The sequence below is a fragment of the Sus scrofa genome, chromosome 6 (genome assembly GCF_000003025.6).
Source record: "Sus scrofa isolate TJ Tabasco breed Duroc chromosome 6, Sscrofa11.1, whole genome shotgun sequence".
NCBI classification, from domain to species: domain Eukaryota; kingdom Metazoa; phylum Chordata; class Mammalia; order Artiodactyla; family Suidae; genus Sus; species Sus scrofa.
This window is the reverse complement of record NC_010448.4, coordinates 13122741-13139031: the sequence shown is the minus strand read 5'-3', so window position 1 is coordinate 13139031 and position 16291 is coordinate 13122741. Positions and strand designations below refer to the sequence as shown.

Sequence of the window (16291 nt, the reverse complement as noted above, 5' to 3'; positions counted from 1 at the left end):
AATAGGCAGCTTTATCACCTACCTGCCCAGTCTCTGTTTTTTCGCTGCACCATTTCCCCAGATCAATCAGGCACTTATCCTGAAGGGCAGGATCCAGCTTCACATCCATGGCTCGCTGATGAAGAATCCTCTGGACCTCAGCTCGGCACTCCCGTGAGAGCTATGTGAAAAAATAAGCAAAATGCTTCAAAGATACCAAAGAAACAAAAAGACACTAGATAAAGTAAATCTATTGCCAGGAAACTAACAAATAACTTTATAGTTTTTTTTGTTTTGTTTTGTTTTGTTTTTTTTGTCTTTTTAGAGCCACACGTGTGGCATATGAGGATTCCGAGGCAGATCCTTTAACCCCACCAGGAATTGAACCTGTGCCTCCAAAGCAACCCAATCCACTGCAGTTGGATTTCTAAACCACTGTACCACAGGGAAACTCCATATCCTTCAATTAAAAAGTGAACTGGGGAGTCCCGTCATAGCTTAGTGGTAATGAACCTGACTAGCATCCATGAGGACGCAGGTTTGATTCCAGGCCTCACTCCACCGTTTAAGGATCCAGTACTGCCTTGGGGTGTGATGTAGGTCACAGACGCAGCTCAGATCTGGTGCTGCTGTGGCTGTGGCCGGCAGCTACAGCTCTCTAGTCTGGGAACCTCCATATGCCGTGGGTGTGGCCCTAAAAAGACAAAAAGACTAAAAAAAGAATAAATACTTGGGTAAGAAGAAATGAGTTCAGATTTACCCAAACTCAGAACAAGCAGGTGACAAATTACTACAGGTCAGAACCAGACTCTTTCTAGGTAAGTTGGTAATTGGCAGGTGAAACAGATGAAAACTAGTATTTTTGGAAAAGTTGTGAGCAAGACGTCACTGACAGGTACAGTCAGTCTCTCCTCCTAAAAGAGCCAACGCATCTGGGGCAGGGCGGGGGGGATATTGAGGAGGTCTTGGAGGGGTTTAGAAAGTAACCGCTAATGGACATGGCATTTTCCTTCTGGAGACACGGAAATATTTTGGAAATAGAGGTGGTAGCTGCACAACTCTGTCAATATACTAAATGCTACTGAATTTTTCATTCTAGAATGACTAAATTTATGTTATGTAAATTTCACACTTTTTTTTTCTTTTTAGGGTCACACTTGCGGCATATGGAAATTCCTGGGCTAGGGGTCAAATTGGAGCTGCAGCTACCAGCCCACACCAGAGCCACAGCAACACCAGATCTAAGCCACATCTGGGATCTACACTGTAGTTTGCTGCAATGCCAGATCCTTAACCTATTGAGTGAGGCCAGGGATCAAACCCACATCCCCAGAGAGACTAGTTGGGTTCTTAACCTGCTAAGCCACAATGGAACTCCTCATCTCAATTTTTAAAAGAAGCAGATTTTTTAAGAGGACAGCATACCAGACTCCAACCTTTTCTTTATTTACAGGCCAAGGAACCTCTTACTACAGTGACTACCAAGATACCAGGTTTTAGGAGCTTCTGGGATTAACGACAGGCTCATTACATGAAGAAAAAAGTAACAATAAATGCCCATATTTTCCTACAAAGCAATATAAAAGCTGAGTTAAGACTGAAGTAACTACAGCAGACTTTTTTTTTTTTTTTTTGCTATTTAGGGCTGCACCCGCAGCACATGGAGGTTCCTAGGCTACAGGTCCAATCAGAGCTGTTGCTGCCTGCCTATGCCAGAGTCGCAGCAATGCCAGATCAGAGCCGTGTCTGCGACCTACACTACAACTGACAGCAACGCTGGATCCTCAGCCCACTGAGCAAGGCCAGGAATTGAACCTGCAACCTCATGGTTCCTAGTCAGATTCGTTTCTGCTGTGCCATAACGGGAACTCCTACAATAGACATTTCTTTCTGTTTGAGTCTCCTCATTCTGAATTGTAAAGAGACTTTTGCATTAAGCTCAGAAGGGGTATTTGTAAACATGCATGTGAAATAATACCATCTCTATATTTTGTAATAAATGCAGGGCTGAAATGCAGTAGAGTGTCTCAGAAGGCTTAAAAAGGCCACTCTAGACAGCAAGCAGCATGCCAGGGTGGCACCAGAAGGCTGCAAATACTGCCAGAAAGCCAAGCATACACAAACATCCCGACAAGAGGAAGCACTCAGGCAGACAAATACCAAGAGCCTTGGGTGTGGAGGTTTCAGCTCCAATCAGTGTACTGTCGGAGAGGCCTCATCAATACAGGCATTATGGGTTCTGCTGCCAAGGGCAGAAGCATAAAGGCCATTTACATCCTGGCTAAGAGCTTCTAATGGATCTTTAAAGCTACATAAAGTTAGTGTAGAAGAATCTGTGTACTTGTGATTTAGATTTTGACAATTTAAAGAAAAACTGGCAATGTCCTGACTCACTTCGTTAAAACATAAAATCAGGAAGGGTTCCCATCTTGGTGTAGTGGAAACAAATCCGACTGGAACCATGAGGTTGCGGGTTCAGTCCTGGCTTTGCTCAGTGGGTTAAGGATCTGGCATTGCCGTGAGCTGTGGTGTAGGCTGCAGATGCAGCTCAGATGTGGTGCTGCTGTGGCTCTGGGGAGGCCGCAGCTGCAGCTCGATTAGACCCCTAGCCCGGAACCTCCATATGCCGCCGGTGTGGCCCTAAAAGGACAAAAGACAAACCCCCCAAAAAAAACCCCATAAAATCAGATAGAAAGAAGCTGTCAGGACAACTCCACGTACACTCAGTGAATGAAGTGGTTTCTGGTAGTGTAGCAACCCCCTCCCCACCAGATACACCAACAAAGCTTTCCTAGGATGATGGAAATCACAATTTGCAGCAAATTAATTAAACACAGGACAACAGGAAGGAATGAAGTTAATACTGAGTGCATACCCTCCTGCCCTGTTCCTCGGTGCGGTAGGCATGTCTGTATAAGCAAGAGAACACAGCTCCAGGAGGCATAAGTTCACTGGTTTCATTCCAGCCGTGGGTGTGGCAAAGGCGAGACGCATCTCCCTGGCATTTGCGGTATAAGACAGGATCCAGCCTATAGGGTTAGAATTAAAAGATAACCACTCTTATTATAGCTTGCCTCCCAACACATGCTAAGGGTTTCTGCAAGGTGCTGGTGTAGCCAGTGACCATCCCTGTAGAGTAACGGAGATAGCAGGTAACAAGCAGAAGTATAGTTCTGAATTTTGTTCTGTGTGAACACACGGTGGTCTATCTGTACAAGTCTATTATACCTTAAAACAAAAGATTTAAGTTCTAGATTTAAGTCAAAGATTGTATCTTGGCTGTATAAGGCACACGACACTACGAGACTTGAACACACCCTGGCTGAAATGAGACAACAACGGTCAGAGCTATCACCAGGCACTTTGCAACATCTGCCCAACAGTTTTTCTAAGTGTGACTACAATTCAATCCTGCCTGATATACTAGATTCAATAAGATCAGGAAAGGACAAGATAAACAGACTTTCTTACTGTTTCTTTTTTTTTTCTTCTCACTTCTAATGATTTTTATTTTTTGTTATAGTTGGTTTACAGGGTTCTGTCAATTTCTACATACAGCAAAGTGACCCAGTCACACACATACATACTTTCTTTTTCTCACATTATCCCCCATCACGTTCCATCAAAAGTGACTAGATATAGTTCCCTGTGCTACACAGCAGGATCTCATTGCTTATCACTCCAAATGCAAAGTTTGCATCTATTAACCCCAGACTCCCAGTCAAGTTCCTTTCTAGTAATACTGTTCCTGTTCTTTTTCCCACACAAGTTAAGGCAGTTATACATTTAGTTTACCTGGACCTGCTTATCAATTAAAAACACCTCCTGATGTTTGGCTTTGACCCTGGAGACAGTGGATTAGGCAATGAGTCTGTTGCATCTCCAAATTAGACCAATAGATACTTAATTCTGTCCACATTATTATATCAACTTTGGGGGAGGACTATTTAATGGGAGGAAAAAGGGCTAATATTTAATAAGGAGATTTAAAGACTGTAGGGCATCTTTGTTTGGCTGTGTCTGCAGCATGTGGAAGTTACTGGGCCAGGGAGCTAATCTGTGCCACAGCAGTGACAACGCCAGATCCTAAACCACTAGGCTACCACGGAACTCCAAGCATCTTTTGATCATGGGTGAAGGAATTACAGAAGAGGAAGAAACATGATTTTTTAAGGCAGTTAATTCCGTGAACTCTTTGTTATTATGGTTTACACAGTCTGAGTAAGCACAGGGAAACGCCCACCCAGGTTTCTGAAGTCCTTTCCAGAACTAATTTGAGGGAACAGAATTAGAAACATATTGAATCTTCAAGTAATCTCTTTCCAGTGCAGTACATGGTAAAATATATATTAAGCACCAGAAAAACTAATGATCAAAGTACAGCGGCTTAAAACAACTGAATCAGGAAGCAGCTGAACTTGGAAGGCAGGAGGAGAAGCCTGGTCCGGAGGTGGGGAGGGAGAAGGAGACCCGGAAAGACGGTGGGGGCGCAGCCCATGAACGACAGTTACTCTGACCCTAATAGAGATGCTTCTCTTTCATCTACTCCCTCTTTTTTTCTGGCTAATGGGATGAGAAGAGAACCAAGTTGTCACTTATCGAGAAGTGCCTCTTAAGACAGAATAAATTCAGTAACTTTGAAGAGTTAAAGAAATAAAGCAAATTCCCATACCCAGGACAAGTCCATAAAAATAAAATGCACAACTATCTTCTTAGAGATGTAAGTGTGGATGCTTCTGCTGCCCCACATGTGCCCAAGTTCTTTCTAGAACGATGTCTGTGGTATCAGAAACTATTTCAATGTAAGAGTTAACGGGGACACTTAGGGACAGAACTGCAGGGCTTGTCGCTGCTCTTTGATACTGTTTTGAAAGCAACAAAGGTTTGTCTAGAGATCAGAGGGTCAGCTATCCAAGAACTTAACAAAAACACATTCCTACTGATTATTTTTTAAAAATACAAGGGATCGTGACTACACAGGAGAACAGGCTGAGGCTTATACTTATGATGGCTTCAAAATACTCACTTCCAATCTCGGGAGATGAAATACTGCAGTTCCAGGAGTCGGTGTTCACAATCTTCTACCATTTTCTCTGTGTATAAATGTTCCATCAGGCACGAGAGGATCCTGGGCATAAAACGGGTGAAATTGTAATGAGAGACAACAGGTTCCTAACTCTCACTCCAGTATTTCCTTGGTCTGCAGAAAAAAGCCATTTAGCTCTTTTCCTAGAGCAATCAGAGATGTACTTTGCTTAAGAATCACTCAAATTAACTCAGCCTAACAGTCACTATGCTTTCTATCAACTTCAGAGCCACGTAGCACTTAGAATTCAACTTGCACAAGATCTGGGTGCAGCTGCTTTATATTTAGCTGTTTATTATGAAAAATCTCCAACACATACAAAAGTAGAAAATCATATAATATTATTTTCCCACTAGCTTTATCAATCTATGGCCAAGCTTGTTTTAACTCTCTACCCACCCTCCGCCCCCGTCCCACCTTGCTGATATTGTGAAGCAAATCTCAGATATCCCATAATTTTGTTTGCAAATACTTTAGCATGTTTCTCTATTATATGAAAACATAATACCATCATCCACCAATAACTTAAAAATCCTCCATATCATGCATATCCTGTAAGCTTTCATTTTTTTCCAATTATCTCACGTCTTTTTACATGTTTGTTCAAATCAAGGACTAGAAAGGGCCCACACTTGGCATTTAATTGATGGTGCCTTAAATCTATTTAATCTGTACAGTTCCTTCCTTCCCCCCTGCTCCCTTTACAGCTGATGCAGTTATTTTTACATTAGTAAATATGCTTGCTCAGTCTTAAGTGTTTGTCTACCTCCTCCACCCTCACAGAGCTTTAAGAGCTTTTAAGGATGACGACCTTTTCTGAACCCCTTCCAGAGCATGAACAGCTGGAATGAACACATAGCAGAAGGATGAGAAACATGGGCTGCATTTGTTTTATGCAGTTGGGTACTGCCGGCTGCAGGCGATAAGAGGTTTCTGCGGAACGAGAAACCTGTTCTTACTCGCAACCTGGTTTTAAGAACTGTTTGCGCCTCCTATGGAATAAAACCAATACATGAGACTCAATGCTTTATTACAGCATTTTACAGCTTTCCTAGATCTGGGGTGTAACTTCAGAGTTCATTTTGTCTATGATCACCCTCTTCAACTACCACACTTTGTATTTTATTTCAATGATAATTAATTACTCTCTAATAATTATCAAGTAGCCAATGTATGTAAATCAATTAGGTGGACTTCTTCAGTGACCTGATGTCTAGGACTGTATATGCTCACTGTCAACAAACATCATCACATTGCTGGTCTAGGTTCTACATCACAGATGAGGCAGGCAGAGCCCAAGTCTCAAAACCAATACAAGTTTTACCAAAAGCTGGTAGGTGTTCCTGCTTAACAAAATTTCAGTTAAGTTGTTAAACTATCCAGAAGTCATCTGGGGATATGTTCCCAGTGCTACGTCGCCAAATATCACACAGTATGTGGATAAACACCGCAAACAAGATAACCTACATTGGGTCTCCAGATCTTATGTGTTTGCAGGCTGTCTGTATCACAGATTCACAAGCTTCATTCAAAGCTCTATCAATGCGATAATCTGCACCAGGGTCAGTCTCCTGAATCAGTGTTTGAAGCTGGATTTAAAAAAAATAAGGAAGAAAAGTCACTTAAACATCAGGGAAGAGCAGTGTCATCTCTTCAGTCAGATCTCATTCTAGGATATCACAATGTGCTCTTTTTTTTTTTTTTTTTTTTTTTCTTCTTCTCCTTTTTTGGCTGTGCCTGAGGCATATGGTAGGTCCTGGGCCAGGGATGGAATGTGAGCTGCAGCTGTGACCTATGCCATGGCTGTAGCAAGGCCAGATCCTTAACCTGCTGTGCCACAGTAGGAACTCTCTCACAATGTACTCTTTTTTTTAAATTTATTTATTTATTTGTTTATTTTTTTTTGTCTTTTTGCTATTTCTTGGGCCGCTCCCACGGCATATGGAGGTTCCCAGGCTAGGGGCCCAATCGGAGCTGTAGCCACTGGCCTACTCCAGAGCCACAGCAACTCGGGATCCGAGCCACATCTGCGACCTACACCACAGCTCACGGCAACGCCGGATCGTTAACCCACTGAGCAAGGGCAGGGACCGAACCCGCAACCTCATGGTTCCTAGTCGGATTCGTTAACCACTGCGCCACGACGGGAACTCCACAATGTACTCTTAATAAGGTACTACAACTGTCACTGGCCAAGCTCAATATAGTTCTTGTCAAATATTTTCCAACTGGTTCCTCTACTTTGATTGCAAGCTTTTCCTGTTTAACTCATTTAGGGATAGCCTGCCTATTGTCTGAACCATCCGTGGGTATTTGTAAAACAAAAGGTCTTTGCAATATAAAAGCTGCCTCTTTCCTCGCATCTATTATTCACATGACTAAATCTGACACTCGGTGCCAAGCCAGAGTTGAGTGAAGAAGAGTCAAGAGAAGATATTCCCAGTTAAAGATCTAATTTGGTCTTAAGAATCTAGAACTTGGAGTTCCCTGGTGGCCTAGTGGGTTAAGAATCTGGTGTTATCACTGCTGTGACCTGCATCACTGTTGCGGCATGGGTTTGATCCCTGGCCCAGGAATTTCTGCATGCCACAGGTGCCCCTAAAAAAGCTATCTAGAATTTGAATTCTGCCTACAAAGATACTGGCATAAAACAAACATATTTCTGCTTTTATTAAAAACAGACTGCGATTCTAGTTGCAAGAAATATCAATTACAAAAAACAAGAATACAGTTTTATAATTTCCTATTTTTTCCTGTATTATCTTTTATATAACCAAGACATAAATCAGAGCTTGTTTATTACAATTTATAGAAAAATATTTGTCATTATGCAGTTGAAAATGAGGATATATTCTTCAAATTTACTTTTGCTTGGTCCACCTTCTGTCATGGAATAAAGTGAAAGCATGAGAAGATGTGCCTCAGATTCTTTTTTCCTGTTTTTGAGGAGAGAGCAGTTGGGACACAGTAGAAAAAGCTCTAACTGAAGGCTGAGAAAACCTGAGTTCTATTAACAGATCTGGCTCTGCCAGATATTCGCTCTGAGAACAAGGGCAAGGCGATTAACTTCGAAGTTCCGGTTTCTTTAACTGCAGAGGACGAACGTATAGAAGGGTACATAAGCTGCAGAGCACGTGACATGCCAAAGATCATCATTACTGCAGATGGGCAGCAGATGGTGCTTTGGGGTAGGGGTCTTAAATAAGACAAAGCAAACTTAAAAGCTACAATCCTTTTGGTTGGGGTTCCTTCCTTTTTCCAAGTGAAAGAACTGGAGCCCTTTTTGTGTCATGGATTTAGCCTCTGTTGGCGCCTTCTCTGATCCTCACACATCTGAGCTACAATCCTACAGGGGCTCACATGAAAGCACTGATCCCACCACATATTTGATTAAAGAACAAAGGTTAAAAGAAGAAATGAAGAAAGAAAGCCCTAACTTCGTCTCTCCTAAAAGAAGTCAACAACCAAGATGAGAGAAGTATGAAAGATTTCCGATATTCTGGGATGGAAGTGATTTACACCTTGGTGGCAAGGTGGAGAAGCTACAAAAACCCAGTGGTTAGTTAGCAAGAAGATTACTACTCCTGTCAAATGACAACCAACTTTAGTTAGGACATCTGCTGACAATGACAAAAATATTTACATCTTTTTCTGAGGGATATTATAAGCATCATGAGAGTCTAAAAGTTTCTCCAAGAAGTGTATCAGTTAAATAGCCAGGACTGACAGGCAAACTTTGAGAATTCTCCAGGCAGGCACCAAATTGCAGGTTCTAAAAGGAGACAATGAATGCCCTTTAGACTCTCTAGGAAGCTAACGCCTCGAGGGATCACTGCCACCCTGGAATCCAGTGACAGCAGCATGGGACATAAACACTAAGAATGTGAACTGTTAACATGATTATACATCTATTCTGCCCCTGACTGCTTAGGAAAACCTGAGAAAATGCTTCTAAGAAATGATTAGTCTAAAGATTAGACTGGGCAGTTCCCCTTGGCCCAGGAGAGACTGGGCCCAGATCTGTTCCACTGTAACTGAAAAGAATTTAAGTTCATGATCTCAGTGTATTTGGAAGAGTATATATTCATAATTAATAATAGTGTATAATATAATAATTATTCTTATGCTTCACAGTTTACTATTTGATGAAAAATCACTAAATTGAAACACCAGCAAGCAGAGAATAAAGAAAATTAATGGTCAACCACAGACAAGCATGGAAATCTACCATATCAAGAAAGAAAATTTTGAAGAAATAACTATTTCAAAACATTCCTCCATTTGACTGAGGATGGATAATGAAGTAGGAGACTAGGGAAAATTTTCTTCCTTTGGATCATCTACTCCTTCAGTTTTTGTGAGCAAAGGCTAAAGACCAAGGGTTCATAAAAAGCAAAATGAGGGAATTCCCTAGTGGTGTAGCGGTTAAGGATCTGGCATTGTCACCGCAGTGGCTCGGGGGGGGGGTCCAAGCCGTGGGCTGGGAACATGTGCACTTCCCAGGTGTGGCAAAAAAGAAAAAAAGAAAAAAAAAAAAGAAGAAGAAGTGTTTGTTGCCTAATTGGCCAAACCTAATGTGGGCAAAACCACTTATTTCACGTTCTGAGGCTAACTTCTAGGTTTAGGTTTAGGAGCACTCTTCTCCTGGACAGAAAGGATGAGATGGGTGGGACTTATTTTTTCTCGAGTTGAGTCACCAGCTCTATCAACAAATAAATTTCAAAAAGCCCTGGAGGTAAACTATATGCTTCTCAATAAAGTGAAACCAATTTCTTTTTTCTGTACACCTCAGTACAAAGTGGAGCCTCAGTAAAAACAAGTTTATTCCTAACCTCCATGTTCCCCTTTCCACAATGGATTAAGGATGAAACGTCTTGATTTGTTTGGTCTGGGGCCCAGGGATACCCACTGTCACAGACAGAGGTCTCCTAGGACAATCACCAGCAAGGACTGCTCCTAAGGAATGACACCCAGAAGCTTTCCTTCTAGCCAGGCTCCGTATTCTGGAGAAGAGGCTACATTTGTCTCTTTTCCCCACTGTGGGATGTGCCAACTACTGCCCACTCTGGGTCAGCATGAGTAATAGAAGTTAAGATAAAATTTTACTCCACATCAAAATTTGAAAAACATTTTGTGTTTCAGACTGTAAAACTATGACTTTATGTGATTAGCAAGAAAATAAAATTCAACAGTATACAGTTTTTAATAAAAACGACAACAACAAAAATAAAAGAATGGCGTTCTCATCAGGGTTCAGCGGTTAACGAACCCGACTAGTATCCATGAGGATGTGAGTTCGACCCCTTCCCTGGCCCCACTCAATGGGTTAAGGATCCTGCGTTGCCATGTGCCATGAGCTGTGGTGTAGGTGTAGCTGCGGCTTGGATCTAGCGTTGCTGTGGCTGTGGTGTAGGCCGGCAGCTACAGCTCTGTTTAAACCCCTACCTTGGGAACTTCCATATGCCACGAGCGCAGCCCTAAAAAGCAAAAGCAAAAGCAAAAGCAAAAAAAAAAAAAAAAAAAAGTTATCTTTTAAAGCAAAGCATGCTAATTTTTTCCAACTGTCTTCACAGACTGACTATAGTTCAGCAGTAGACAGACCCTGCCATGCATGGTAGGATTTTGAAAATGACATGTTTTCTTGATCCTTCAAGCCAGGAATTCATGCCATACTGCACATAAGTAATAAAAAAAGACTCAGAAAATTTCAATTCATTTCAGATCTCTTTCAGCCTCAACTTAATCACACCTGGTAAGAGAGGCAAATTCTCTTTTGGCGGAAGACCTTTTCTGATTTACCAGAATCTAGTTTGCTTTGATTCTGAGTTTGGTAAACCCAATCCAGCCAAATATCTTTTCTTTAAAAAAGCAAATGCATTTTATCTATTTCTTTAATATACTATATAGCTCTTTTTATTAATTATGAGCTCAACTTCCACATTCTTACTCTGATATTCCTGAAGGAACAATAATCTGTGTCTAGTTCTTAGTATCTAAGGTTCACTGTGATGTCACACATGATCCAGATAAATAAGCTGGGGCAGTGGCAGCAAGAGGCTCCTCAGCTGATACAATGTAACATTTAAAAGGGCAGTGGAAGATCTGTCCTTACCGCTTGCTGGCAGTTCATTCCAAGGTTCCCTTTCTCCCCTCGAACTACTTTCATCAGACAATGCAGGGTGCGCCCCTTTCGATGTAATCCAGAGCAGTGGTGTTCAATCTCCCCCGGCAGCTCAGGATGATCTCAGGGCTCAGGGAAAAGTCTTCCATCAGCATGCGCCGGTAATCTAACATCTCCCCCTGGCACTCGCTGCTCACTTGTCGCCCTGAGTTAGGATTTAAGTCATAACATTATGGACGGTGAGCATTAGGGTCAGATACCACCACGTATTAAAAGTACACGTTTCCCTCTCAATATAACATGCCAGTCATGCTATTACCTAGACTGAAAAGCTCAGAATCGAGCCTTTTCAGCATGAGTTTAAGACTCTGAAAACTAGGGTTTATCTTGTCAGTGTTCTGCCTTATACAGACCTTTATGCTACTGAACTAATAATGCATATGTTTTGCCAGTGGAAGTCTTGTCAATAAGATAACTACTGGGGTAAAAATGAAAGCTAGGGGAGTTCCTGTTGTGGCACAGAGGAAACAAATCTGACAAGTATCCATGAGGATGTGGGTTCAACCCCTGGTCTCGCTCAGTGGGTCAGGGATCCGGCGTTGCCGTGAGCTGTAGTGTAGGTTGCAGACGCAGCTCTGGTCTGGTGTTGCTGTGTTGTGGTGTAGGCCAGCGGCTACAGCTCCGATTCTACCCTTGGCTTGGGAACTTCTATATGCTGCCAATGTGCCCCTAATGAGCCCCCCCCCCCAAAAAAAAGTGAAAGCCAGGAAAATCCCTACTAGCTTACACCCTTAAAGCTTGTGGAGAAAACTTCACTTTGAATATTCACTACAGCTTTTTCATGCTTGGTTAAGCTGTCAATGCCATCTGGGAAAACAAAGGAAATTAAAAAAAAAAAACAAAAACAGCTTTACTGAGGAATAACCAACATACACTAAACTACGCTTTTAAAACCTACAGTTGGCAAAGTCTGACATACGTCTGCTTTGGTGAAACCGTCACCACAACCAAGACACAGAACATGCCCATTAACTCCCAGAGCTTCCTCTTGTTCCTTGAGAGTCCCTGCCCTCCTTCCCTCTCTATCCAACTCACCCCTTGCCCAGGCAATCACCCAGCTGATTTCTGTGACTACAGATCAGTTTACTAGTTTGTATTTTTTATAGTTCCTACAAACGGCACTATGCAGTACGGACCCTTTCTTTTGTCTGACTTGTTTCGGCATAACTAGTTGGAGATTCAGCCACAGATCAACAGTGCCTTCCTTTTCACTGCTAAGTAATATTATTCCATTATGTGACTATACACAATTCGTTTACTGCTCCAACCGCTGACAGACATTTGGGTTATTTCCAGTTTGGCGCTATTACAAATAAAGCTATTATGAGCTTCATGCACGAGTTTATATGGACTTAGCGCTTTCATATCTCTTGGGTAAATACGTAGGAGTTAAATGGCAGGGTCATAAGGTAGATGTATGTTTTTAACTATTTTCCAAACTGGTTGTACCATTTTAAAAAATTCCTATCAGTAGTGTAGCTACAGCTCTTTCACATCCTTGCCGACATTCAATATGATCCGTCTTTTTAGTATTAGAAATCTGTGGACTTCCCGTCCTGGCTCAGTGGGTAATGAACCTGACTAGCACCCATGGGGACAAGGGGTCATCCCTGGCCTCGCTCAGCATTAAGGATCTGGCGTTGCCTTGAGTTGTCGTGTAGGTCGCAGACATGGCTCAGATCCTGCGTTGCTGTGGCTGTGGTGTAGGCCGGCAGCAACAGTTCCGATTCAACCCCTAGCCTGGGAACCTCCATATGCCACTGGTATGCCCCCCCCCGCAAAAAAGGTATTAGAAATCTGCGTAACTTTTCTAAATTATCTGTTCCTATCCTGTGGTCATTGTTTTACTGAGTCTTTGTGTATTTCCTACTAATTTGCAGTTTAAGGAGATTAACTCTACTTTTTAAACAGCAAAATTAGATATTATGCATACTGTTTTACAATATGCTTTTATTGGTCAACAATCTCTACCTTTACATTTCAGGAAAATTTCATCAAACAACCAGACCATAATCAAAATTTCCAACTGCCTCCAAAATGTCCTTTGGCATTCAACCTCAGACCATGCATTATCTCTGGTTGCTATTCCACTGCTTCTAAGCTTAGGATTCTTTAACGACCCAGATATGAAAAAAAAAAAAAAAAAAAAAAAAAAATCACCAAAACCTTCTGAGCTTTATTTAACAACTTATTTTTTTTCCACTTTTTTTTTTTTTTTGCTTTTTAGGGCCATACTGAAGCATATGGAAGTTCCCAGGCTAGGGTCAAATCAGAGCTGCAGCTGCTGGCCTACACCACAGCCACAGCAATGCTAGATCCTTAACCCACTGAACAAGGCCAGGGATGGAACCTGAGTGTTTATGGATACTAGTCTGGTTTGTTACCACTGAACCACAACAGAAACTCCCCACTTACCTGTTTAATCACTAGCCAACTGTCCTAGCACCATCTATTCAACAGCTAGGATTTTTTTTTTGTCTTTTTGCCATTTCTAGGGCTGCTCCCGTGGCATATGGAGGTTCCCAGGCTAGGGGTCGAATAGGAGCTGTAGCCTCCAGCCTACGACAGAGCCACAGCAACGTGGGATCCGAGCCGTGTCTGCAACCTACACCACAGTTCACGGCAACGCCGGATCCTTAACCCACTGAGCAAGGACAGGGATCGAACCCGCAACTTCATGGTTCCTAGTCAGATTCGTTAACCACTGAGCCACGACGGGAACTCCCAACAGCTAGGATTTGATTTTTATAGCCTATAGTCAATGTTAAGAAATGTCTTCCTTAATGACCCTGACTTTCTTGGTTCCTTTGTTGGGGACTGCCTTTTGGACTGAAAAGACCCTGCATCTGACCTTATGAGGAAATCCTTTCTTCTTTAAGGGTGTAATTTCTTGATATCAATACTGTTAGAATAGTACTATTAGTTCCTGTTGTGGTTTGTGGTAACGAACTGGACTAGTATCCATGAGGATGCCGGTTTGATGCCTGGCCTTGCTCAGTGGGTTAAGTATTTGGCACTGCTGTGAGCTGTGGTATAGGTTGCAGATGAGCTCAGATCCTGTGTCACTGTGGCTGTAGCATAGGCTGGCAGCTGCAGCTCCAATTCGAGCCCTAGCCTGGGAACTTGCATATGCTGCAGGTATGGCCCTAAAAAGACGAAAACAAAACAAAACACAAAACACTGTTAGAACAATAACAATACTTATTATATACTAAGTGCTATGCCAAATAACCTCCTTCAATCCTCGCAAGAACTCCTCAACATAGGTAATACAGTTTTGTTTTATAGATTAAGAAAATGGAAAAAAAAAAAAAAAAAAAAGGCGTTCCCGTCGTGGCTCGGTGGTTAACAAACCCGACTAGGAACCATGAGGTTGCGGGTTCGGTCCCTGCCCTTGCTCAGTGGGTTAACGATCCAGTGTTGCCGTGAGCTGTGGTGTAGGTCGCAGACACTGCTCGGATCCCACGTTGCTGTGGCTCTGGCGTAGGCCAGTGGCTACAGCTCCGATTAGATCCCTAGCCTGGGAACCTCCATATGCTGAGGGAGCAGCCCAAAGAAATAGCAAAAAGACAAAAAAAAAAAAAAAAAAAAAAAAAAAAAGAAAAGAAAATGAGGCTTGGAGGGATTAAGAGACATAAACAATGACAGTGAGTCTGGAGATAGAGCCATAATTTGAAGTTGTGTCTCTCTGACCCAAAGCTCACCTGTTAAATCATTATGTTTCCCTGACACCCCTAAAACTGCTATGTGACATGCATTTTAAAAATTAAAATTTGGATTTGAGAAATAGACCTTAGTTTTAAAAAAAGAGAAGAATGAGTTCCCGTCGTGGCGCAGTGGTTAACGAATCCGACTAGGGACCATGAGGTCACAGGTTCGATCCCTGCCCTTGCTCAGTGGGTTAAAGATCCGGTGTTGCTGTGAGCTGTGGTGTAGGTCGCAGATGCGGCTCAGATTCTGAGTTGCTGTGGCTCTGACATAGGCCAGTGGCTACAGCTCCGATTAGACCCATAGCCTGGGAACCTCCATATGCTGAGGGAGCGGCCCTAGAAAAGGCAAAAAGACCAAAAAAAAAAAAAAAAAAAAAGAGAGAGAGAGAGAGAAAAGAAAAAGCTGAGGTGTAATGAAAAACCAAAATGAGGACTGTTGAGCTAAGAGGAAGGGCCTTCAACACGGCTTAGGGATATGAAGCCTTCAGCCCAGAGTTCTGCTGACAAAGAAAGGCTCCTGAGCCACTTGTACGAATGTACTCCAAAGAGTCAGCAAAGAAGGAAACAATCCAAAAAGGAGTGAAAAGGACAGAGAAATTAACTCTTACCTCTATGCACAGCTGACTCCAGACACATCAGAAGGTAGGAGAGCCTGGCTTCCCGGGACCGGGGAAGGTTTTCCACATTGCACCGGTACTTCTTCAAGTCACTCTTACAGGATTTGGCCAATGAATAACTAACTTTATAATCCTGGGCAATCAGCTTTTGGCGGGTTGTTAGTGCTTCTCGACACTGAGGGAAGAGCGCAGCAAGAAAGGTGTGAGATCACGCAGGTGGCTCAGCCATTCACATATACCTCTAAGACAAGCAGAGGTTCATGGCCAAGCACAGGAAGCAAAATGTTTAAGTTTGGTTAAAATTCAACACAAGATCTACTGTGGCAAGAAGGAGGAGTAAATAAGTGGGAAACTCTGGAATTCTATGGTGAATTGCTGATTGCTGCAGCAATAGCAAATATCCAAAACACAGTTTGGTAGACTTTAATACATTAGAGAGAAGAAAAGGCTGTTTTAGACTTTAATACATTAACTTGACAAAGCATTCTTTTCCTCATCAACAATATTCCTAAAGTAAAATTCACCAGAATGAAAATGGCAACTGACATAACACCATGGAAGGTCCATTCTATACTTTTAAAATATAATTTTTCATTAGTAAATGATATAAGTAACTGAAATGAAAAGCATTCCTTCAGCTACAAGGAAAGTAAATGACACGTTGGCAAAGCCAAAAGTAATTACTTCTAAAAGCCATAAAAGATTCTCGCAAATTGAC

The 16291-nt window shown here is 42.2% G+C and overlaps 1 protein-coding gene across 1 annotated transcript in view; it reads right to left on the bottom strand.

Annotated features, from left to right (window-relative positions):
• Positions 1–16291, bottom strand: part of GLG1 (golgi glycoprotein 1) — a 153659-nt gene that overhangs the window by 26456 nt on the left and 110912 nt on the right. Inside the window, 7 exon segments of the mRNA XM_005664351.3 lie at positions 23–160; positions 2855–3008; positions 5006–5107; positions 6533–6654; positions 11178–11293; positions 11296–11391; positions 15565–15748. Of these exon segments, the coding sequence (XP_005664408.2) occupies positions 23–160; positions 2855–3008; positions 5006–5107; positions 6533–6654; positions 11178–11293; positions 11296–11391; positions 15565–15748 (912 nt within the window).